This window comes from Girardinichthys multiradiatus, chromosome 13, assembly GCF_021462225.1.
Source record: "Girardinichthys multiradiatus isolate DD_20200921_A chromosome 13, DD_fGirMul_XY1, whole genome shotgun sequence".
Lineage (NCBI taxonomy): Eukaryota > Metazoa > Chordata > Actinopteri > Cyprinodontiformes > Goodeidae > Girardinichthys > Girardinichthys multiradiatus.
Genome location: NC_061806.1, coordinates 43,270,997 through 43,295,981, shown reverse-complemented (window position 1 = coordinate 43,295,981; position 24,985 = coordinate 43,270,997). Strand labels below are relative to the sequence as shown.

The following is a 24,985-nucleotide window of genomic DNA, read 5'->3' as shown; positions in this document are numbered from 1 at the left end:
TCTCCTAGACATGACTACTGACTGAGCTTCTACTGTGACTAACTCTATCTGCTCTCTTTCAGACTCTAACCTTGAAAACTGGATCAGAGTTTATCTGTTCTTTCTTTCTAGATGAAACGACTAAAGGAGCTACATCCATTAACATTTACTTTTCCTTCCCATAGAAAGTACTCCTGGATCAGTGCTTCTTTGTTCTCTTTGTGTCTCTGCTCTGTTCTCTCTAACCCCCAGTCGGTCGTGGCAGATGGCCGCTCACACTGAGCCTGGTTCTGGTTCTGCTGGAGGTTTCTTCCTGTTAAAAGGGAGTTTTTCCTCTCCACTGTCGCTACATGCATGCTCAGTATGAGGGATTGCTGCAAAGTCAACACCAGTGACTGTCCACTGTCTCTAGATGCTCATCCAGGAGGAGTGAATGCTGCAAGTCACTGACTGGATGCAATCTGCTGGGTTTCCTTAGTTAGAAAAACTTTTTATCTAATTTGAATAAATAACTGAATCTGACTGAACTGTTCAATGGTTACGATTAATTGGAATGTATGAACCTGACTGTTGTGAAGAACCTTGAGACGACATGTGTTATGAATTGGTGCTATATAAATAAAACTGAAATGAACTGAATTGAATTGAGATGATTGCTGGGCTTCATGAGCTCATGGATCAGGTTCTGACTCTCCTCAACAGTTTGCTGCAGACTTGAGTAGCTGGGCCTCCAGACCAAAGGAATGGGATGAATTTAATGAAGCCCAACCCCAGTTCTTTGTGTTTGTTGGTTAGATAACATTTATAATAATTATTGTTATAATGGATCTTGTAAATGTTGTGGTTCTGCAGCACTGAGCCCGGTCTGCTCGGCTCTGAGTGTTTCTCTGCTGACGAGTTCTGTGAAATGCCTCCATGAGTAGAGCTCTTTGTTTAGTCGTCAGTTACAGTCCATTTCCTTCTGCAGCGCTGAGTGGACGGACAAAGAGACATGTGAGGAAGACAGAGTTGCACACATCCATAATTGGGTCGACACCGTCTGTTTGGAAATCACGTTTAGAGAGAGTGTGCTGTTGGGTCCAAGCAGAGCTTCTTGTCCAATGAAGGCATCAGTGTCAGAGGTCAGATCAGGAACAATGTGTTCCTCAAATATCTGGAAAAACTAAGGAGAACTGTAAGAGCGACGTCTCTGTCAGAGTTTGATGAGATTTCCTGTTTCTTTCAACCAATGACGCTTCTGCTTTCAGTGGTGCTGAAAGGTCACTCTTTTCAATCTTCTGCACGCCTCAAGCTGCCGCTATGTGATCAAACTCCAAGGCAGCAAGAAAGAAGATGGAGCAGATTCAGCCTCTGCTCAGATCAGAGCTGCAGCGGTTTGAATCCAGTCTGAGCGGAACGGTCCGGTCCGGTCCGGTTAGATAATATTCTGGAAATGTTCCGTTGTTACCGTTTTATTCCACTTCAGGGATTCCAGCAGCAGGAAAGGAAAAGTCTGTTCATTAACCTGCCAGGAACAATTTCAGTAACTGCTCAATTAAATAAACTTTTGTCCAGTGCAGGCAGTGCATGCTGGGAAATAAAACCTGCTGGTTTCCAGTCTGCCCTAAAAAACAGGCTCTACTACTAATAATGATGTTTTAAGTAGGATATCCATTTATAATCCTGTTTAGTTTTTGGACGTTGATTGGTCTCCACATTCTGACGGTTCCAGATCTTCACACACAGAAAACCAGAAGGTTTCCCTGGTTGTTCTGATGATGTCTGACATTGATTTTAACATCTGAAATCTTCAGATCCCTCTCTTTTCTTACATGTTTTCTGGTATCCTGTTATTTTGGGCTTTGAACATAATTAGTGTTGTTTGTAGTCTAACTGTATCTGTAAGTTGGAATTATTTGGTTGTATTAACAGAGGGTCAATGTGTTTTAGGTACCCAGTTTTGTTATTTATTATTGTTATTATAGGCTCAGCAGGATGTGCAGCACTCTATGGTCTAATGCATGTTTTTGTGCAACACAGAAATGCTTTTTAAAAGTTTATTTTTAACATATTTGACATGAGATTTCTAGTTTTTGTCATCAATAATAATACAAAGCAGTTGTTTTCTACCATTTCCATTTTCACCTCATTTGTATTTTGAGCTCCATGTTTGGTCTCCAGTTTCTTCTACGTGGAGGGGAGATGTTTGCTGCTGGGAGGAGGAGTCTGAGCATTAATGGTTGTGAACAATTTATTGCTGATTTGCTGCTAAAACCCAAAGCAAATCACAGGAACTACTCCCAGGTTTTGCTCACAGCGATTAAAACCGAATGAATCATGTTCAGAGTTCATTGACGGCACATTCTGACAGCCCAAACTGAGTTCACGGGTTCCACGAAACGGTCAACATTAAACTTTGGATTTGTGATACATGATCTCAGTCATGCTCCTTCTCCATATGGTTTTATATTTACAATACTTTAAAATGTTCAAATGTTAATTAATAAATAATGAATAAATTCATCTCAGAGAATCGCTGAATGAAGCAGAACAGAATGTCCTTTAATGGCACCAAAGTGTCCAGAACTTGGATCAAAGTTCTGTCTTCATCTTTAAAAAGAAGCCTGAGAAGTTTGAGAAGCAGAAACAGAATCCATTCAGGACAAACTGTAATTTATGGAGAAAAGAAAACTTTTAACCTCCGTCACAGTCCATTCATTCTGGTTCTGGTTCACACCTACAAGCCTGCAGCACCAATAACCCAACATAGAACCAGAAGGTTCCAGAGGGAATAAAAAAGCTTTGGTGCCTCAAAGAGGAAACACTTTCACATAAACAAGCTGAATTAAATCCAGTTTTGAGAAACAACTGATTAAGTGTTTGATTTCAGAGGAAGAAAAAGCTGAAGGAGAAGCCAGCAGCTTTGGATCAGTTGGAGGAAGTTGTTCTGAAAGAGTCTGCAGTGGTGGATCAGGAGGATCTGGGTCCTGCATCAGCAAGGAAAAGGAAGAAGAAGCTTCCTCCAAAAGCCAGGATGGAAACCGTGACCGCAGTGGGAACTCAGAAGGTGAGGAGTTTGTTTTTCTGTCAGTTCTGACTAAAGAGGCTTGCAGCTGGATCGCACTTTACAGCCAGGTCGGGTCCAAGAGCTATTAGCCAATCTGGGTGATTATTGACATCAGAACCAACACCGGCCTGTGTGGTGACCTGGATTAAGGGAAGAAGCTGACCTGGTTCAGTTTCAGCTCCCAGACCTGAACCAGCGGTGTTGGGTTGTTTATGCAGGATTTATTCTGGCCTGTTGGGTTTGATGCTTTTTGGAGCCAAATAATTCTGGCTGCCTGAGAGAGATGATGCCCGCTCTGGTTTCTGATCACATTTTTCAAGAATATTTTGATCCACTTTGCAGTGAAAAACGGACTTTCTGACCATAAGAGCTGCAGAACTCAGATTGATGTTTCCTTGAGCATCTGTTTAAGGGGGAGCACAAACAGAACCATTCAGAACCACAGCGTTTAGTTTGGATCAGGCAGAACAAACCTAAAGAAAGGCTGATTAAAGATGAAGTTCAGTAAAAGAAAAGATCTGATATCTGCTGATTTCCTCTAATAAAATAAGCCCTCTGGACAAAAACACATGAAATATTACATCATGTCATTATTAATCTAACAAAGATTTATGGACATATTTTTCTTTTTCACCTTTAAAAACACACATTTGAACCAGATTAGGCTGCAGCGCCCCCAACAGGCTGGGGTCTGTCTCTGCTTTAACAGAGCAGTTTCAGTATCCTGGTGTCAGGATGGAGCAAAAGATGGGATTGATGGATCGGAGCTTCTTCTGCAGTAATGATGTTGCTCCAGTCTTTAGTGAATGAAGAAGTAGTTCAACTGAAGGATGAAGCTCTAGTTCTTCTGCTCCATTTATGTTCCTTCCCTCACCTAAGGTCCTGAGATACAGATCATGACTGAGAGAAACAGATCCTGGATAAAGGCGGCTGGAATGAGCTTCCTCTGTAGGTGGAGCATTCTGCCTTAGAGATGAGGAGAGGAGCTCCATCATCACGGGGGAGCTGGCAGTAGAGCTGCTGCTCCTCCACTTTTAAAGGGGTCCGTTGAGGTGGTCCATCTGATCTAAACACCTGCCTTGAGATGTTTTTCTTGACTCTTCCTCCGTTTAGGAGACCTGGAACTCTCTGGACAGGATATATATCGCTTCTGGTCTGAGAATGTCCTGAGATCACCCAGGAGGAGCTGGAGAACGTAGCTGGGAAGAAGAAACCTTTTGTCTTTAGTACTTGATCCTGTGTGGAAAATGGAAGAAAACCAGATAGATGGAAACTGCCCTTTGGTTTGCAGACTTTCTGTTAGTGTGTAAGACAGCTCCTGAAGAAATGCCAGTATGTTATTGCCATTTTATATCAGAAATATTATTTTATATCAGAAATATTTTATATCAGAAATATTATTTTATATCAGAAATATTATTTTAAATCAGAAATATGGGATGAAGTTTGGCAGATATCGATGAGGTTTCAGATCAGTCTGATTTATTTTCACACTCAGGTGGAAAACTTTTGTTTTGTTTTATTCAGGAGGTTTTAGTTGATTTTATCCCATCAGAATCGGAAATTTTAGTGATTCGTTCTTGCTTTCAGGGTTTGGCTTGAATCCCTGTGTGATACAAGAGGAAAATGGTTGAAAGGTTTTTGGTTCTTTTCTGTTTTTCATGGCTTCATGGTTTTCCATCTTCCAATACTGCAGCAGATCCACTCCTTGGTTTCCATTTTCAGCAGTGAATAAAAGGTGTTTGGACTGATGGAGCCGAGGGTCCAAATAAAACAACCCCGGTCATTATTTACTGAACCTCCCTCAACCTCTGTGAGGTTCTTGGTTTATTGGATTAAATGCTCTGGATTTGGTCAAATAAAACTGAAACAGTGACTGGTTTGAGGACTGATTGCATGGCAAACACTCCCTTCCAGTCCAGCTCCCAGTGCTGACTGGGAGACAAACAATGCCCCAGTGCTTCAAAAACAAGCAGTGTGGGAGTTATATAACGGCTTGGTGTGGCCGGGTTTGTTCTGCTGAACTTGGGCCCCCTGGAAGCAAGGAACCTGAAAACAAGCTTGAAAGCAAAGACACAAGGAAGCATCAGCAGGAAGATCTGGGAGTTAAAGGGTATAAAATGAGTCAAAAATGAAATGGATCTTAATAAAAATGTTAAGTATTTTAGGTCTAAAAGCGTGAACTTCTAAATTCTGAGGGTTTTTATTTCAGAAAGACTTTTTGGTGAAGTCTCCTCTAAAGACGCTCGCTCTTCATTTTTCTTCATTTTTTAAGTGTTTGTCTGAGCACTACGTGTGTATTTTTGAGCCGGTGTCTCAGTAAAATGTCATTATAGTCACATAATGACAATAAAGACTCTTGAATCTGGAAACACTTTCCAGTTCTGGAGCTTTAGAGCTGCTGCCATCTAACCCTAACTAAATTCTACCACCTTGTATTTATTTCATACTGAGCTGAGTTGCCCAAACTGGACCAAGCAAAGGAGGAAGTTTCTCAGCTGATCTTCTGCTTCTTAATGCATCTGATGAGATATTATTTTAATCGCTATTAAAAACGTCAATTTATTTGACTCAGCCTTAAAAACCAAAATGATTTGATTTGATTTTAAACGTTAAACCTGGACAGTTGAGGATGGCAGCAGGTGATCCTGTCAGGACCATTTAAAATCTCACGAGGAGCTTCTTCTTCTAATTAACAGATATAAGAACTTCCTTTGGATGACAGATAGAAACTAGACCCATACCAGGAGAATATTTCTGGACACAGCCTCGGACTTGATCCAGACTTTCTTCCAATCTTTGAAAGTGTTCCTCTGTTGTTCTCCAGGCTTTTTGAAGTTCTCCTCCTGACTATCAGCTGAAAGGAGTTACCAGTCAGTATTTATTTCACTTTCCCACTGAAATCAAATCAAATGTGAGGGCAGATTAAAAGTGTTGGAGCTAAAAAAAATCCAATTCAGTACACAAACGGTTTCTGGAGCCTTCAGGAAACCGGTCCCGGTGAGATGTTTGGTGCAGTTTCTTTCCAGAGAGGTCCATGATCCTCCTAACAGTTTCTGTCTGTCAAATTGGGCCATCGTTCATATTTGTCCTCGATTCAACTGAATGAAGAACAAACTGGACTGGAAAAGCAGCTAAGATCTGAAAGACCTTCAGAAAACTAAGAAGACCATTTTAAAAGGTCAGCAGGAGTCCTGACCGAGGGTGGATCCGGACCAGTTCGGATACTGAACTGCAGCTGGGATCAGATAGGTTCTGGTTCTTTAATGAGCTGCAAACACGGTGTCGATGCGCGCTCTCGTCAGCGTGAGCTGGGTTTCCACATGAACGCGCAGGCGGTCGGTTAACGGGCAGCTGATCCGGACTGGTACCGGAGAGGCGGAGCAGGAATGTGGGCTACAGGAGCAGACTCCTCAGCTCTGCAGAGCGGATCGGTCCCGGTCGGACCTCCGGAGCGTCTCGCTGGTAGGAAGCTGCAGGACGCAGGCGCGGCTCCCTCTGCAGAGGAGGATGGTGGGAGTCCGAGTCCGGGCGGACTGAAGTGGGGCGAAGGCTCGGCTGCAGATCGTCCTCTGCGCAGGTTCACCTGGAGTCAGACCCGCAGGAGTCCTGTAGGTTTCAGCGTGAGTACACCTGAAATATGATGCATGTTGGGTTAGTTCTGCTCCGAGGAGGAAAATGGACCGACGTGTGTACAGATGCTCCTGTCAGCTGAGTCCTCACTGCGGCTCAGGTTCCGCTGTGGTTTCAGGTGTGGCTGCTGCAGAGGAGGTTCTGGATCTCTGGGATTATCTCTGGGTCAGGATTTGAGGGCCTTATCTGCAAACTAATAGACACCAGGTCCAGTTCTGCAGAAGTGAAGCTGAGCTTCTGCAACTTTCTTTTCCATTTGCAGCTTGGTTCCGGAGCTGTCTGATCAGAGAGACCACAGTTCATTCTGTTGGTCTCTGTGAGGAGGTTATACGGAGAAATGAATCCTGTCTGACGAGCAAAATGTGGACTGAATCTAGCAGCAAATCGTAATTCAGCTCAAAGTTAACACATATTTTTAAAGTTTGTTCTCTGCCTCCTCTGGTCTGCAGGACCATTTAGACCCATTTCAGTGCAGTCAGTTCGGCCCATGTTACTGGGAGATTTCGCTGCTGGTTTGGGTTCTGAAGTATTTTTTCTAACTTGATGTTAGACAGTTAGTTAGTTTGTTGTGAGATAAAATAATGTTTCATATGGACATGAAGGTGAACGGCTGCAGGTGAACACATGAATGTTCATGTACCTTCTGTGTTTGTATGATAGTGGAAACGCTCCTTTCAGAAGGGACGTAGGAGGGTTCTGCTCACCTCCTTACACAAGGGGGCGTTTAGTGCTGCTTCAAATCTGGACAACATCCTTCAGTGTGAACAACTCATGACTGCAGTTTGCTGCTAGCAGCCACCAAACATTTCTCCAGCAGACCACACATCACCATGCCGTGGTCCATGACCTCTCAGACTGTATCAGGATGCTGTGATGAAGATGCATCATGGGCTCACGGACGTGGTGTCGTGCATCCTCTGATGACCAAGGCACACTGGTGCTCCAGGATCCCACGTCATGGATGCACCTCCACAGCACCGCCTCCATGTTCCTCCCAGAACCCCAGCATGTTGCCACCATGATGACAAACCACCACGACCTCCCTGTGGAAGTTCTATGCACGCTCAGGGAACCCTCGTGACCCTGAAGCCACCCATGTTCTGACTGCTTCTTGTTCTATCACGGGGGGGTTCTCCATCCAGTGTGAAGAGAACGTACGGAGCGTGGTTACTGATCCGAAACGGGGAGTTGTTGTGAAGTGGGGTCCAGTGACTGCAGATGGTCCTCCAGCCACTCGCTTGTTCCACTCTGCAGGTTTCACTCATTAAAGTGAAACTGATCTGCTCGAGTGCTTGGTTTGGAAAAGGCCGTTGCTTCTCTTAGCAGAACCATCCTGTGTTTGGGCCCGGAGTCGCAGTCAGATCCTTGTCATGTTTGCACCCAACATCTGCTGGACTTTTTTAGATTCATTTGAGGCTGCTGTGTGAATTCAGGCCGGACAGAAGGAACCGGTTCCTTTCAGTAACTTTTTCCTGCCGACCCAATGTTTCAGACGGCAGAGACCGGACCTTAAATCAGGGATTAAATGTCAGAGGCAAAGCAAAGCAGACTTTAGTCCAAACTGTTTTAGGACCGAACTAACAGAACAAAATGTCTGGTTTACATGCTCATGGAGGAAGCAGGGTTACCTGGACTCCACTGTGTTCTCAGGGAGAACTCTGATCCGACTTATTCTGTGAAATGTTTCCTGGTCTGGTTAGAAGCAGGATCCCTGATGATGGTTCTGATCTGGTAGAGCGGCTGGTTCTCTGCAGCACCAGATCATCTCCAGAGGACGACCATTTTTTCACCATGATGACATTAAACCAAAGCCCAAACTCTGATGTAGAGCCCAGCTTCCAGCTGGTTCTGACTCCTACAACCTTTGAACCTCAACTCTAAGTGATGATCTGAAGCTTAGAATTTAATCGGGACCAAACTGGTCGGCTTAATGCTGCTCTGTGGTTCAAACTGGCTGCATGCCCGTTAAACCATTTAGACCAGTCAATGACCCGATGCTGGAAAGTTAAAGACCCACTTTTCAAAGGCAAACTGAGGATACATTTTCACTTTCACCAAACAGCTGCAGCAGCTGCAGCAGAACAAACCCAAAGCATCCAGAATTAGCTGTGTGTACAACCAGAACCAGAGTGTCTTGAGCTCTGTCCACATCCCTCCTGAGGTGTTGTTGTTGTCTGTGACGGTCCAATCAGAGAGCCTGGAGCCCCTGTGGAGGGCATCCTGCATGCTGGTTGATGACTCAGCAGGAAGAGAAGCTGCATCAGCAGCAGCATCTCGGAGCGAGTCGGTTCTCCAGGATCTGGATCAAAGCTCGGGTCTAAACACTGTAGCTGTCAAACTGGGCTGTTAATCTGTGTGATATATAATGTTAGATTGTGTTTAATAGTCAGCTATTTCCTAAATCACAGCAGTTTGCTGCATTTTTTCTCCTGATGTTGAAAAATGATCTTTTTAAACTATTTCACTGAGTCGTAATGTTCCAGTTCTCCTTTATTAAACATAAATATTAAGATTAAAATGTCAGAGTTTTACTAAAACATATGTAGAAAAAAGCAAATAAAAGTGACACAAAAAACAGATTTATTACAAAAAGATTTACAGAGTTAATGTGGAAATATTTAGAAAAGTATTAAAAGACTTTATTTATTTTGTCATTTATGTGTTCCCATCTTCAAACAAATTCTGTTTATTGTTGCTGTTATTTGAATGATTTCTGTTTATTCTGTCTTGCCAGCCGTTTTCAGGGTGGATCCTTTCAACCAGTTTTAATATGGACAGCTCTCTGTAGATTCTGCTTAATATCCCTTTAATTTCACTGGCAGCCACTACTGTTGGTACTGGCTGCCAGTGCTGTTCTGCTGTGTCTGGTTTCATTCAAACATGGTTCTGTCCATCATGGTCCAACATCTCTACTTTGGTCTCATCTGTCCAGAGGACATTGTCCCAGATGTCTTCTCCTTCATCCAGATGCAGCTTTGCTACCCAAGTCCTGCCGCCATCTTGTTTTTAGAGAGAAGAGGCTTCCTCCTTCCACGCATCCCAACAGCTAGACTGGTTCACTGTTTTTCTAACTGTCCTGTCATGACCTTTAACCTTCAACCTGCTAACTGAGGTCTGTAGAGTCTGAGATGTTGGGTTTTGATCATTTCTCTGAGCTTCACACACCTGTAGACTCCAGAGCAGCAAAAACAGCTGATTTTACAGAGAAGATTGATGCTGAACCTCTGAGTCTTCTTGATGCAGACAGGATGGAATTTAGTTTGTTTTTCTTTAGTTTTAAATTAATAATGGAGGAATATCTCATGATTTCACTGGAGACACTTGAAGTTCTCCGCACTCATCAACATGTTTATTAAATCTATAAATGTTTTTGCACATCCAGAACATGGAGGAGGTGCAGGACAAGCCCAGGAGGAGGCCTCTGGTCCGAGCAGCGTCAGAGGAGAGCTCCAGTGATCTGAGCTCTATTAACTGCTCTCCGTTTCCGGGTGACACGCTGCCCTGGAACCTTCCCAAGCACCACCGAATGAAGCGCTCCAAGTCGGCCTCTGGAGATGTTCTGGATCCAGCAGAGAGGGCAGTGATTCGCATTGCAGGTGAGACCTTCATGGCGTTTGGACAGTCCTTTAATGTCTTGCTGCTGCTGCTGTGGTGATACTAAACCAGACAGACTGACGCTGCTCTGGTTTGAGTTTTCATGATGTTTCTTGGGGACAGTTTCTCTAGAGGACACACGTCTGATCTGTGATGTTTCTGCAGCTGGAGCTGCTTATCTCCTGTGATCCTGTTTAGATCAGTCATCTTCTTTTTTTTATTACCTTGAGTTTGTTCTTCTCACCTGTCTGAATGACTCTGAAGGTGGTTCTGTAAAGTTTTAAATGCATCATGATGCTTCCATGCTGGAGACTGGATGATGGTTCTGAAGATGTTTGATCGTGATTTTCATATTTATCAAAATCAGACGCAGGGCTTGGTGGGTTTTATCTAGTCCCCCATTAGTCGCCAGAAGTTTACCTGCCTTTCAAAGGTCTGGATCTCTGAGGTTAACATCAGACTTCTTCTCTGCACTCTACAGCCTGTAAAAGTAACTCTGGATTGTGGACAAAGGTTCTCCAAAGTAATTCTTGCTCCATGTGGTTCTGTCAGCTGTTGATGAACGATAGCTCTGGATGCAAATCCGTCTGAAGGGTCACTGCTGTCTAGAGTAGGCTAGTCCCTGAAATTCCTGCAGATTCCTTCATGATGTTCCACTCTGCAGAAGGCAGAATATTTGAGAGAATTTCATGGAGACAGATTTGGGACTAGATCAGGATAATAATTGTCTATTTAAATGTTTACGCTTTAGTTGCCTCATCCTAACCTTCTCTGCAGTGCCTGCTGCCTGAAATGAAGAAATGCATGAATGTTCCCATAACTCAGGGTTTAATTCACTCATTGCTCTTATTCTCAGGTCTGCAGAAATATGGAAAAGAAAATGAATTCCGGGAAACATTTGAGTTTTCAGATATTATGACTTATTCTATTTTCTTAAAAATAAAAAACTTAATCAGTTTATTTTATTTATATATAAATGAATTTTGGATTTATTTAATAAAAACACATTTTGACGTTGACAGTTTTGCCTTCACTGATTTGATTTGTGAGTTTCTGAGTGAGAACCCAGAGATACCTGAACAATCCTTTAAACAAACAAGAACTTCCTTCAGATGCCCCAGAAGCAGTGAAGCTGTCCTTTAAAACACTGACCAATCAGAAGCATTGGGTCATTTCATTATATTTGGATCATACAGGGCTTTGGTGCTTCCTGGGATGATGCTGAACATCCAAACTAGTTTCCTTTCATCTGAGGGGAACAGTTGGATCTTCTTCCAGAATGTGGCAAAGTGGAGACCCATCTGAATAACCTGGGCTTCTGTACAGTTGCTTGAACTGCTGATGTTGGACCTGCAGATGTTCAGAAATGGTTTCAGTAAACTATCCCAACTTGTCTAAATCCCTTGCTTAGATCTTCACTGAGTTCCTGTTTGAGCCTGTTTGGATCATTGAAAATCCTCAATGAATTAAAACTTCTGTTTCGGACCTGACAATGGGTCTGTTCTGTATGCTCTGGACCTGAGGATCTGCTGCACATTGACTTACTATGTGTTTACCATGTTTTTTTTAATAGTAATAGAACCTTAAGGCTTTGACATATTGGCCCGGTTTCGACAGGAAACTTCACTGATCGATTCAGTAATTTGGACCCACAAAGCAGCTCAGTCTGTGCAGTAACCAGGACGATCACTAGAGGACAGCATGTAGAGATAAATCATCTGATGTTCTCTGGATGCAGCTTCTTCTTCTCTACGTTCCTGCTGGAAAAATTGTGTTAAAACTGGAAGGATTTAAAGTTCAGCTCTTCTTAAACACCTTGTTGTGGGAAAGAGTTGCTTTGCTCCAGCTTGTAATCAGCATTCAGACCACTGATTCCTGGAAGCAGAGGGGAGGACTGGGAATTATGAGGTTGCTCCTGCTCTTTTATTCCTGCAGAGAACAGAAGCTGCTGCAGAAAGGTTCTGGTTTGATTTAATTAGTGAAAGCTGGCAGCGGTTCATCACTGGAGCTGAAAACAGGGAGGGAAACGGGACTGAAAGGGAAACGTCTCCCTGGGAGACGGAGTTGGAGGTATGTGGGACTGTTGAAAGTTTTCTGACCTCCTAACCTTCAACTGCTCAGAGTTTGATCATTTATTTGGTTTGTGTTTCACAGCAAGTTAAAATGTTGATGTGCTCCCACCTAGAAACATTTAACTTTTTTCTTCTAAGGCCCGTTCTGCTCAGCTTCAGGGAATAATAGCTTTACTGTTAATAACTCTTCAGGAGACAGAACCCCCGGAAAGCTGCTGGTCCGGATTATGTCTCACCAGCCAGCCTGAAGCACTGCGCTGATCAGCTGTCTCCAGTCTTCACAGACATTTTTAACACCTCACTGGAGACATGTCATGTGCCAGCCTGTTTCAAGTCCTCCACCATCATCCCTGTTCCCAAGAAGCCAAGGACCACAGGGCTTAATGACTTCAGACCCGTCGCCCTGACCTCTGTGGTGATGAAGTCCTTTGAGCGCCTTGTGCTCTCACACCTAAAAGACATCACCGACCCCCTCCTGGACCCCCTGCAGTTTGCCTACAGAGCCAACAGGTCTGTAGATGATGCAGTCAACCTAGCCCTTCACTTCATCCTCCGGCACCTGGACTCCACAGGAACCTACGCCAGGATCCTGTTTGTGGATTTCAGCTCTGCCTTCAACACCATCGTCCCAGTTCTGCTACAGGAGAAGCTCTCCCAGCTGAGTGTGCCCGACTCCACCTGCAGGTGGATCACTGACTTCCTGTCTGACAGGAAGCAGCGCGTGAGGCTGGGGAAGCACGTCTCTGACTCACTGACCATCAGCACCGGTTCCCCCCAAGGCTATGTTCTCTCTCCTCTGCTCTTCTCCCTGCACACCAACAGCTGCACCTCCAGTCACCAGTCTGTCAAGCTTCTGAAGTTTGCGGACGACACCACCCTGATCGGACTCATCTCTGATGGTGACGAGTCTGCGTACAGATGGGAGGTGGACCATCTGTTGGACTGGTGCAGCCAGAACAACCTTGAGCTCAACGCTCTAAAGACAGTGGAGATGGTTGTGGACTTCAGGCAGAACCCAGCCCCACCTGCCCCCATCACCCTCTGTGACTCCACAATTGACACTGTGGAATCTTTCCGCTTCCTGGGAACCATCATCTCCCAGGATCTCAAGTGGGAGCCAAACATCAGCTCCCTCATCAAGAAAGCCCAGCAGAGGATGTTCTTCCTGCGACAGCTGAAGAAATTCAACTTGCCAAAGACTATGATGGTGCACTTCTACACAGCCATCATTGAGTCCATCCTCACCTCCTCCATCACCATCTGGTACGCCGCTGCTACAGCCAAGGATAAGGGCAGGCTGCAGCGTGTCATTCGGTCTGCTGAGAAGGTGATTGGCTGCAGTCTACTGTCGCTCCAGGAACTGTACACCTCCAAGACCCTGAAGCGGGCCGGGAAGATTCTGGCTGATCCCTCCCACCCTGGTCACAGACTCTTTGAGACTCTCCCCTCTGGCAGGAGGCTGCGGTCCATCCGGACCAAAACCTCACGCCACAAGAACAGTTTTTTCCCATCTGCCACCAGCCTGGTTAACAAAGCCCGGAAACCACCCTGACACTCTCCCTTTCCCCCACACCCCCCCTGTTTTTGCTGACAGGACACCTGTAACCTGTAACTCTATGTGTTACATTAACGCTCAGCTTGGACTCCTGCTTTACTTGCACAATGATCACCTGCACTGTTGTATTGCTCTTGCATCTTATACTGCTCTATATTTACTCTCACTCACTTAAAACTGTGCAGATATATTTATATTATATTGTAGATATGTTTATACTGTTTAATTTGTACTGTATTGCACCGACTACGCCAAAACAAATTCCTTGTATGTCCAAAACCGTACTTGGCAATAAAGCTTTTCTGATTCTGATTCTGATTCTGATTCTGATTCTGATAAAATGTGGAGATCCTGATGAGCCTGCAGCTGACTGTAGAAACTCTCATGTCATCAGGGACGAGCAGTAGCTCCTGTGTCAGCTGAGCCTTAACCTTTGACCTCTGCCTAAAATCGTCTTCAAACTCCAATATGCATGCAGCTAACAGGCATCGCATTATGACCACTGTCAGGTGAAGTGAATAACACTGCTGGATGGGTCTCCTCATCATGGCTCCTGGTAGCGGGTGGGAGATCAGGTAGTGTTGTGTCCTCAGAGTTGGTGTTAGAAACAGGAACAATGGATCTCAGAACAGGAACCAAAACTGGGATTGGCTAGAACACTGGGTTGGAGCAGCTCCAAAAATGCACCTGCTGTGTGATGTTCCTGGTCTGGTCCATAGAAACAGAGGAGAACCAGCAACAGGGTCATGGGAGCAATGGAAGAAGGTGTCCTGGTGCTTTCTTTTACATCATATGGAGGATTAGGTTCATTTCCCGTGGTACCAGGGTGCACTATGGGAAAGAAGGCGAGCAGAAAGCAAGCGGAGGTAGTATGATGGTTTGGGCAAGGTTCTCCTGGGAAACCCTGTGTGCTGTTACTTTGATAGCCACCAGGGGGTGTAACAGACAGGATGTTGTAAAAGAAGGAAAAACTGAGCATTGGATCTAATGCACAGAATAAACACATAAGAGGAAATCTGAGCTTCCTTAGCAAAGCTGATTCTGGATTCTAAGAGGCCTAAAGGTCAAGAACAGAAACATTAAAGTCGTCATGTCTGAATTTGTACATTAATTAAAATAAAAAACATTCATTATCTGATGTTAAATATAACAAGGTTTTATCTGGAAAGTTTCTGTGACTCGTTTTCAGCTCATAACTCTGTTGGTGACTCTTTGACTCTTCATCTCAGCATCAATCAGTCAAGTTGCTCCGTGTTGAAATACTCTGAACATTCCTGATGGGAATGTTCATGTTGATGAAACTCTCCCAGTTTCTCCGGATAGCTGAGCAAACACTGACTCCACACACACACACACACACACACACATACACACACACACACACACACACACACACACTCTTGTTTTGCTATATGTAGTGAGGACCATGTGTTGACTCCCATTGACTTCCATTGATTTTCAGTCATTTTCAACCCTTTCTATGCCCTAACCCTGACAATAACCCTAAACCTAACCATTACCAGTGCTTACCTAACCCTAACCTTAACCTAAACTCAATTCACACCTTAGTCCTAAACCTAACCGTTAGCAAAATAGGTCGTGAGGACCAGCAAAATGTCCTCACTTTGGTACAATCGGTCCTCAATTTGATGGTGAAATCGGGAAAATGGTTCTCACTGTGATGCCAAGACAGGAACACACACACACACACACACACACGCCCACAATGAAACAATGAATGACGGAGCAGCCTGGGGTTATTTCAGTTCCTGCTGCAGCAGAAACCGGGCCAAGTGGATCCCATTCACAGCTTTAACAAACGGAATGATGGCATGACGTTTTCTCTGTAGGGATGGAGAACAACCCTGGATCATGGAGTTAGAAGTTCAGCAAAGAAACCCTGCCTAACCTACCCTGTTCCTCATTTAGAGGTAATGATCTGTAGGGATCTCCTTGAACCGCCACCTTAATGTGGTGGAGGGGTTTGAGTGCTCAAATGATCCTAGAGGATATGTTGTCTGGGGCTTAAATGCCCCTGGTAGGGTCTCCCATGGCAAACAGGCTCTAGGTGACGGGTCAGACAAAGAGCGGTTCAAGAACCCCTCATGACGACTACAAAATCAAGGCATGTGACGTCGCCCGGTACGGCGGAGCTGGGGTCCCACCCTGGAGCCAGGCCTGGGGTTGGGACTCATCGGAGAGCGCCTGGTGGCTGGGTTGCTCCTCACAGGACCTGGCCGGGCCAAGCCCAAACGAGAGACGCGAGACCATCCCCCAGTGGGCCCACCACCTGCAGGGGGAACCGTGAGGGACCGGTGCAAAGAGGATTGGGCGGCGGACGAAGGTGGAGACCTCGGCGGCCCAATCCCCGGATGCTTAGGCTGGCTCTAGGGACGTGGAATGTCACCTCGCTGGGGGGGAAGGAGCCTGAACTTGTGCGGGAGGTCGAGAGATATCGACTAGAAATAGTCGGGCTCTCCTCCACGCACAGCATGGGCTCTGGAACCCATCTCCTTGAGAGGGCTTGGACTCTCTTCTACTCTGGAGTGACCCACGGGGAGAGGCAGCGGGCTGGTGTGGGTTTGCTTGTTGCCCCCCAGCTCAGCCGTCTCGTGTTGGGGTTTACCCCACTGGATGAGAGGGTCGCATCCCTGCGCCTTCGGGTTGGGGAGAGGTCTCTGACTATCATTTCAGCCTACGGGCCTAGTGGTAGTGCGGAGTACCCGGCCTTCTTGGTGTCCCTGTCGGGGGTGCTGGATGGTGCCCCTCCCGGGGACTCCATTATTCTGCTGGGGGACTTCAACGCCCACGTGGGAAACGACAGTGACACCTGAAGAGGCGTGATCGGGAGGAATGGCCTCCCCGATCTGAATCCGAGTGGTGTTTTGTTATTGGACTTCTGTGCTAGTCACGGATTGTCCATAATGAACACCATGTTCAAACATAAGGGTGTCCATCAGTGCACTTGGCACCAGGACACCCTAGGCAGGAGGTCAATGATCGACTTTGTTGTCATATCATCAGACCTTCGGCCGCATGTTTTGGACACTCGAGTGAAGAGAGGGGCTGAGCTGTCCACTGATCACCACCTGGTGGTGAGTTGGATCCGTTGGAGGAGGAGAAAGCTGGACAGACTTGGCAGGCCCAAGCACATAGTGAGGGTCTGCTGGGAACGTCTGGCGGACCCCTTGGCCAGGGATGTATTCAACTCCCACCTCCGGGAGAGCTTTGACCAGATTCCGGGGGATGTTGGAGACATAGAGTCCGAGTGGACCATGTTCTCCGCATCTATTGTCGATGCTGCTGCCCGTAGCTGCAGCCGTAAGGTCTGCGGTGCCTGTCACGACGGCAATCCCAGAACCTGGTGGTGGACACCGGCAGTAAGGGATGCTGTCAAGCTGAAGAAGGAGTCCTATCGGCTGTGGTTGGCTTGTGGGACTCCTGAGGCGGCTGACGGATAACGTGGAGCCAAGCGTGCCGCGGCCCGGGCGGTGGCAGAGGCAAAAACTTGGACCTGGGAGGAGTTCGGTGAGGCCATGGAGAAGGACTACCGGTTGGCCCCGAAGCAATTCTGGCAAACCGTCCGGCGCCTCGGGAGGGGGAAGCAGTGCTTCGCCAACACTGTTTACAGTGGGGGCGGGAGACTGCTGACCTCGACTGAGGACATTATCGGGCGGTGGAAGGAGTACTTCGAGGATCTCCTCAATCCTGCCATCACGCATTCCCTGGTGGAAACAGAGGCTGGGGACTCGAGGTTGGACTCTTTCATCACCCAGGCTGAAGTCACCGAGGTGGTTAAAAAGCTCCGCGGTGGCAAGGCTTCGGGGGTGGATGAGATCCGCCCTGAGTACCTCAAGTCTTTGGATGTTGTGGGGCTGTCATGGTTGACATGCCTCTTCAACATTGCGGGACAGTGCCATTGGATTGGCAGACTGGGGTGGTGGTCCCCTTATATAAGAACAGTGACCGGAGGGTGTGTTCCAACTACAGGGGGATCACACTCCTCAGCCTCCCTGGTAAGGCCTATGCCAGGGTATTGGAGAGGAGAGTCCGGCCGATAGTCGAACCCCGGCTTCAGGAGGAGCAGTGTGGTTTTGGTCCCGGCCGTGGAACACTGGACCAGCTCTATACCCTCTACAGGGTGCTCGAGGGTTCATGGGAGTTTGCCCAACCGGTTCACATGTGTTTTGTGGACCTGGAGAAGGCATTCGACTGTGTCCCTCGTGATGCCCTGTGGGGGGTGCTCCAGGAGTATGGAATCGGGGGCCCTTTACTAGGGGCCATCCGGTCCCTGTACGAGCGGAGCAGGAGTTTGGTTCGCATTGCCGGCACTAAGTCGGACCTGTTCCCAGTGCATGTTGGACTCCGGCAGGGCTGCCCTTTGTCACCGGTCCTGTTCATAACTTTTATGGACAGGATTTCTAGGCACAGCCAAGGGCCGGAGGGGGTCTGGTTTGGGGACCAGAGGATTTCGTCTCTTCTTTTTGCAGATGACGTGGTCCTGCTGGCCCCCTCTAGCCAAGACCTACAGCATGCACTGGGGCGGTTCACAGCCGAGTGTGAAGTGGCTGGGATGAAGATCAGCTCCTCCAAGTCGGAGGCCATGGTTCTCGACCGGAAAAGGGTGGCTTGTCCTCTTCAGGTTGGAGGGGAGTTCCTGCCTCAAGTGGAGGAGTTTAAGTATCTCGGGGTCTTGTCCACGAGTGATGGAAGAATGGAGCGGGAGATCGACAGACGGATCGGTGCGGCTGCCGCAGTAATGGGGGCGCTGTGCCCGTCCGTTGTGGTGAAAAGAGAGCTGAGCCGAAAAGCGAAGCTCTCGATTTAACGGTCGGTCTACGTTCCTACCCTCACCTATGGCCATGAACTTTGGGTCATGACCGAAAGAACGAGATCCTGGATACAAGTGGCTGAAATGAGCTTCCTCCGTAGGGTGACCGGGCACTCCCTTAGAGATAGGGTGAGGAGCTCGGCCACCCAGGAGGGGCTCGGAGTAGAGCCGCTGCTCCTCCACATTGAGATGAGCCAGTTGAGGTGGCTCGGGCATCTATACCAGATGCCTCCTGGACGCCTTCCTCTGGAGGTGTTCCAGGCACGTCCCACCGGGAGGAGGCCCAGGGGACGGCCCAGGACACGCTGGAGGGACTATGTCTCTCGGCTGGCCTGGGAACGCGTGGGGCTCCCCCTGGAGGAACTGGAGGAGGTGTCTGGGGAGAGGGACGTCTGGGTGTCTCTGCTGAGTCTGCTGCCCCCGCGACCCGGTCCCGGATAATGCGGAAGACAACAAGTACGAATACGATCTGTAGGGAGGGATAAAGCTATCAAACAAACAATCAATCATGGTACAGGATCAAAAAGTAGAAAAAAAGATACATTATTCTGGATTCACCTCAACAGGTGATTTTGGTCCTAAATCAGAAGCATCAAAAGCTGATATTCAGGATCTCCATTTGGGGCCACATGTGAAAGCTGTGGTCTCTGATCCCTCAGATGGTTCTGCATCAGAAACCTGCTGATATACATGAGCCAGTAGAAGTTGCTGGGTTGCTATCGTGATTCTATGTCTCTGCAGTGTGTCCTGGCAGGTTAAACAGAACCTTCAGGTCCAGTTTCTACAGAACCATTCAGAGGTGACACAAACTAGGAGTGAATGATAGTGTGGGCAGGTCTCTCTGCACTCTGGGCTCTGATTGGTTATAAACCTGTAAGTCCTACAGCAGTGGAAGACACTGGTTGGAAGAAGACAGAAAGACCATTGACTGGATGGAGAACCTGGACCTTTGTGGCCATGAAAGGAGGTTAGATCCAAAAGGCTCTAAATATTTCACTGGTTCAGAACCATCATTACACTCTGAGCTGAACATTCTGTGGGAAAATCTGAAAGAATCGTTAAACTGAGATCAGTGGAAAAAATTGTCAGGTACAGGCTCTCCTTTCAGGTTCTGCTTTCTGTGACCTGTTTAAACTGTGAATGATGGTTCTGATGGACAGCTCAGCTGAGCTAGAGCTAGAGGTCCAAACAGAACTGAGGTTTTCACTGCTAACACAAGTATCACAACAAGAAGTCACAGCAAACTAACTAACAGAGCTCCAAGTTCTGATGTTTGTTTAGTCTGTCTCTGTCTGTGTGTGTGTGTGTGTGTGTGTGTGTGTGTGTGTGTGTGTGTGTGTGTGTGTGTGTGTGTGTGTGTGTGTGTGTGTGTGTGTGTGTGTGTGTGTGTGTGTGTGTGTGTGCCTGTGTGCTGGTCTCTGCCCCTTTAAGAGGAGGGCTGGATGTATGTGTGATTTTTTTGAAACAGGAGGTGTGGTGGGGGTCCACAGCTCCACAGTGACTGAGTGTGTGTGGGGAGCAGACAGCTAGGGTTTTATCAGAGACAGGCCTGCCGGTTCTGAGTGAAAAAGGAAAGTTTGAGGGAAGAGAAACTTGTTCCAACCCTGATCCAGCACTGCCAGGCCATGTTCATGTTCGTAACTGACCCGGGTCAGCGCCAGCCAGAGGAGCAAGACTATGTCCGGGCCTATGAGAACGTCAGAGAGAAATACAAAGGTAACAGCAACACATCTGCTCTTCTGCAAGGTTCTCACTGAAAAACACTGAAGCTGCCAGAACCTTTAGATGACAGGTGGGTGTGTCAGGGGAGTGCATGCTTCAGTGTAATGAAACCGGGCCAACATACTGCTGCTAACTGGTTCCAGATTGATTTTTGGTGATGGACTTGGTTTGCAGAAGGATCTCTGTGAGCTGCAGAAGCAGGAGGTTCACAGCTGTAATGAGGACACTTTGCCTCAAAGACTTGTTCTGGTGACAAATCAGCCAGGAGGAGGATGGTCTTCTCAGGGTGGTGATGAGGTTCTGGCTGTGATAGGAACCCACCGGGCTCTTTTTCACACTTAATAACATGAAGTGTTGTGGAAGATTTCATGTGTGGAAGAAGAATCTGTTTGGTGAGGTTCTGGTTGAACATCGTGGTGGCAGTGTATCAGGGTCTGGGTGGAGCTTACGCGTGGCCTGTACAAGCAGAACCTTCCACCCTACAACCACAATACTTTTGGTGGTGAAGCTGCAACGTGCATCACTTCCTGCCGATGATTTATCTAGTGCCATGCTCTCACCACATGGCTGCACCAATCCATGGTTCCCCTGTGCAAATAAATGAGCCACAATATTCCTTCGTCCATCAACTGAACACAAAGCAAGAAGCGCCTGGTCTTCTCAAGAAAAACACTGAAAATGCTCAAGGTTCTACACAGAAAACTCCTCCCATCCCACTGATAGCTGGATTATTTATCTTGTAGGGATTATTTAATCAAGTTTGAAAAGCTGAAACTGATGACGGAGGTTCAGGGAGGCCCAGAAATGTGGAATTGTTCTACAGGTCACGGACCAACCTGTAGGAGATCTTCTGATGTGTGATGGCATTCTGAGGCAGCATGCCGGGCAGGGCCTGGAGAGTGGTCCAATCATGGAGTATTATCTTGGGAATGTGCTGCAGATGTATTGAGCATGGTTTGGATGCAGGAGAGCATCTTGGTGATGCAGTAAAAACAGGGAAGATGTTTGGAGATGGCTGAGAGTGTAGAAGCATAATTACCTTCACTCAGAAGGAACGTCTACCAACTGGAGCTTAATTCTATAAAGACTTCCTATATTTTAGGGCTTTTTGATCTGATCTGAACTGAAGTGATACAAACAATGAAGAAACAGAAACACACTCAACCTAAAGGTTCATCACAGGACCAAAACATCAGATCTACAGATGCTTCTTGCCAGAAATCTTCCTTCAGCTGGATTGGTCTCAGCTGCTCTGAACAAGGCTGCAGCGCCAATCCGAAGGCATGTTAGAGCAGGGAAGGAGGGCTTGTATATATCCAGAACCTCCATAGGTGAGGTGCAGAACCTACAGAACTCCACAAGTAATTTGAGGTCATGTATAAATGAAGCGTGGCTCAGTTACTGGAATCAAAGTATATTGAGGTTTTAGATGACTTTCTGATGGAAAAAGTGAATTTGGACCAACGTTTTTTCTGATTGCATAGACTTATGCAATGCTGCCCTTCCCCCACCTTTTGCTGTGCACTGTTAGTCTGCTGGCTGAAAGCAGGACACTATGCTTTTGTCTCAATATTTTTCTGGTCAGGAAGGAAACAGACCGGCATGTTGGGAAATAAAGGAGCGCCACCTGTCACTCATATTTCAGACTACAAGCTATGAGCGGTATCTCTGTTTAACAGTCGATGCATCAAAATAACACCAACAAAATATAATAGTTAATATAACTGTAACAATTACAGATGAGTGTACCAAAATTTCGGCCAATATCGATATCCGATATTAATATTGGTGTTATGGCCGATGTTATGTTATACCCGATATTTAAAATTAGCAGTGAGGGTGAGTGATAGGTTTTAAATGCGTTTCCGTATAACTTGTATTTACCGCTGCCACCAGGCGATTGAGCTGTTATTTGCTCCATGTGAATGTGCTGTTGGGTCAGAACCACCTGATGTTTCTCTGAGCAACTCATTCAACATGTTATTCCTGCACGCTCCGTCCACTGAGAGAACATTAGCACAGCTTATCCTTGGAGTTGAAGTTGGGCTTCCTGTGGTCAGACTCAGCTCTGAACTCAGATACAAACACCACTGATCTATTTGTAGAAAACGTGCTGCTGTAAATACTGATCCAAATAAGACCCAGGAGTCTTCAAGTTATTCTTACTGAAAGACAAACTGAAATGGACCTTTGACATTTAACATTGACATGTTAATGCATAATTTAGCATTAGCTGAGTTTCTGTTTTGTGGGGAACCTGTTGTGGACTTTTGGTCCAGTCTTCTTTCCAGTCTTGCTTTAAATCCCTTGAAGCTTGCAGACTTTTGGTTCTGCTCAGTTCTCTGAAGGTCCCACCAATGCATTCTAATCAGGTTTAGGTCTGGACTTTGACTAGGCCATTGCAGCACCTTGATTCTTTTTTGTTTTCAGCTATTCTGTTGCAGATCTGTTGCTGCATTTGGAGTCTGTTCTTTTTAAGGCCCAGTTTGGACCAAGCTTCAGATGTTGGACAGATTTACTCACATTTGACTCTTGAATACTTTAGTAGAGAAGATCATGGTCCACTCATTGGCAACAAGGAGCCCAGGTCCTGTGGCTGCATAACAAGCCCAGATCATCAGCCCTCCACCACCGTGCTTGACAGTAGATATGAGGTGTTACTTTTCTAAGGTTGTTGCTTTAACACCAGAATGGAGTCAGGTTAGAATTGTTATAAATTCTGGATAAGTCAGAAAAAAATCATGCATGATGCTTTTTTCCTCTGAGTTCAGTAGTTGTTAAATAAAAACCACACAGTGTAACGTGTCCTGTGTTGTTTCTCATCTGAGGCTGGATGCTAAAAAGTTCTGAGGATCCGGTCGGGTCTAGAAGGTCTACAGCCTGTATTCTGTGACTCACTATCTGAGCTAGAGTAAGTGCAGAGAAACCCCCTCTCTCCACTTCACTACCACATGCTCAGATCAGTTTCATGCAACTTGACCCCTAATTCAAAAATAGTAATGGTTGCGTTATGCATGTACCATCACACATATGAACTAGACCTACGTTAACAGGTCTGATGAAACTGCAGCGAGTCAAAGAACCCAACATGTTTTCCTTCATCGGCAGGTTAATCTGTAAAGTTTCTGTAAATCTCGTTTGCAAACGGTGATGAAAGCTGTTCTGGAACAGAGACTTATCATTTGTTGACTTCATCTAATTTAAATAAATCATCATAAACAAGGAATCTATTATGACAGATGATCTTCATTTAACTGCAGTTTGAACTGTGGATGGCAGACAGATGTTCTTTCTTTAATTACTGATTCCCTGCAGCCAGAAGGAACGTTTTATGCACTCCTTTCAGAAAATATTTGTTGTTTTGGCTGCTGCAACACAACAATATTTTATACTGAGTTAGTTTGTGGAGAATATGCTGGAAAACCCTTGTTATTGCTGGACTGATGTGTATTTAAAAGGTTTTTATTTAATTTTACTGTTTAATTTCTAAATGATATTTCAGTTCTTTAAATAAAACCATGGAAAAAAGCTTAGTTGACTGGTCAGGCAGTTTTTCCTCCTTTGACAGTAGACACACTCGCATTGGTTTGCACCTCCTCTCCATCACTCAGTTCTGCTCCAGAAGGACAACTCTGGGTTCTTCAGAACTCAGAGAACCCGAAGAACACTTTCAGGTCTTCTCTCCTGTCTGATACTTCACATAAATCTGTAAAGCAACCGTTTTGGTGATTTTATCTTGTGAGTTTTCAGTCAGGGATAATTCACATACAAGATGCTGGTTTGTTGTTTGGGGAGATTTTATGTGTGCGGAGAATCCTCATTTGATACAAAACCAAGTTGTCCTGAGAAGGTTTGTTGGAACAGCAGGAAGGAATCTGAGAGAAGCTGCTGCAGCTAAGACAGAGATGGGATTTATGTTAAAGCCGGTTGACGTCTTCCTAAACTCAGGAGTCAAGAACAGTTGACATGATTAATGCTGCGAAGCATTCCTCATTCTACATGCATCAGAAATTAGGACTTTTATTTTGAAGTTCTCTTCATTACAGATCCAACTGAACAATGCTGTTACTGATTCTTAAATAAAATGGAGGAAGTTTTTTTAATTCATCGATTTGAAGTAGACATTAGTTGCTCCTCCTCAGCTTCAACACTTGGTGTGATGTTTTTGCTTATCTCCAGCTCAAATTTTAACAATGCTACCTTCATTGAATTAAGCTTCTTTAATAACCAGCAGATATGTTTGCAACATAAGAGAATAAATAACTAACTAAACCGATCCTCCAACCAAATTAACCAAACCAACCAGCAAAGCAACTAACTAAGCCTACTAAACCAACAACAAATGTCATCTCAAGACACTTTTCCAGACCAAATTGGTACAAATGTAATTCATACTAATCTAAATTATTCCAATACAACCCATTAAAAAGCCAGAATCAGTTACAGTGTAGGACAGTACAGTGGTATCCTAATTATAAAACCTTCTAATTAAATTCAGTCGATCATATGATGACAGTTGGTAAAAAGTCGACTGCATGGAGTCCTTGACTGTC

The 24,985-nt window shown here is 45.8% G+C and overlaps 1 protein-coding gene across 1 annotated transcript in view; it reads left to right on the top strand.

The window, feature by feature from the left end:
- The window catches only part of pleca (plectin a), a 130,564-nt gene that overhangs the window by 5,660 nt on the left and 99,919 nt on the right, over positions 1–24,985 (top strand). Inside the window, exons 3-4 of the mRNA XM_047384031.1 lie at positions 2,849–3,025; positions 10,041–10,254. Coding sequence (XP_047239987.1) covers positions 2,849–3,025; positions 10,041–10,254 — 391 coding nt within the window. The remainder of the gene's footprint in view (positions 1–2,848; positions 3,026–10,040; positions 10,255–24,985) is intronic.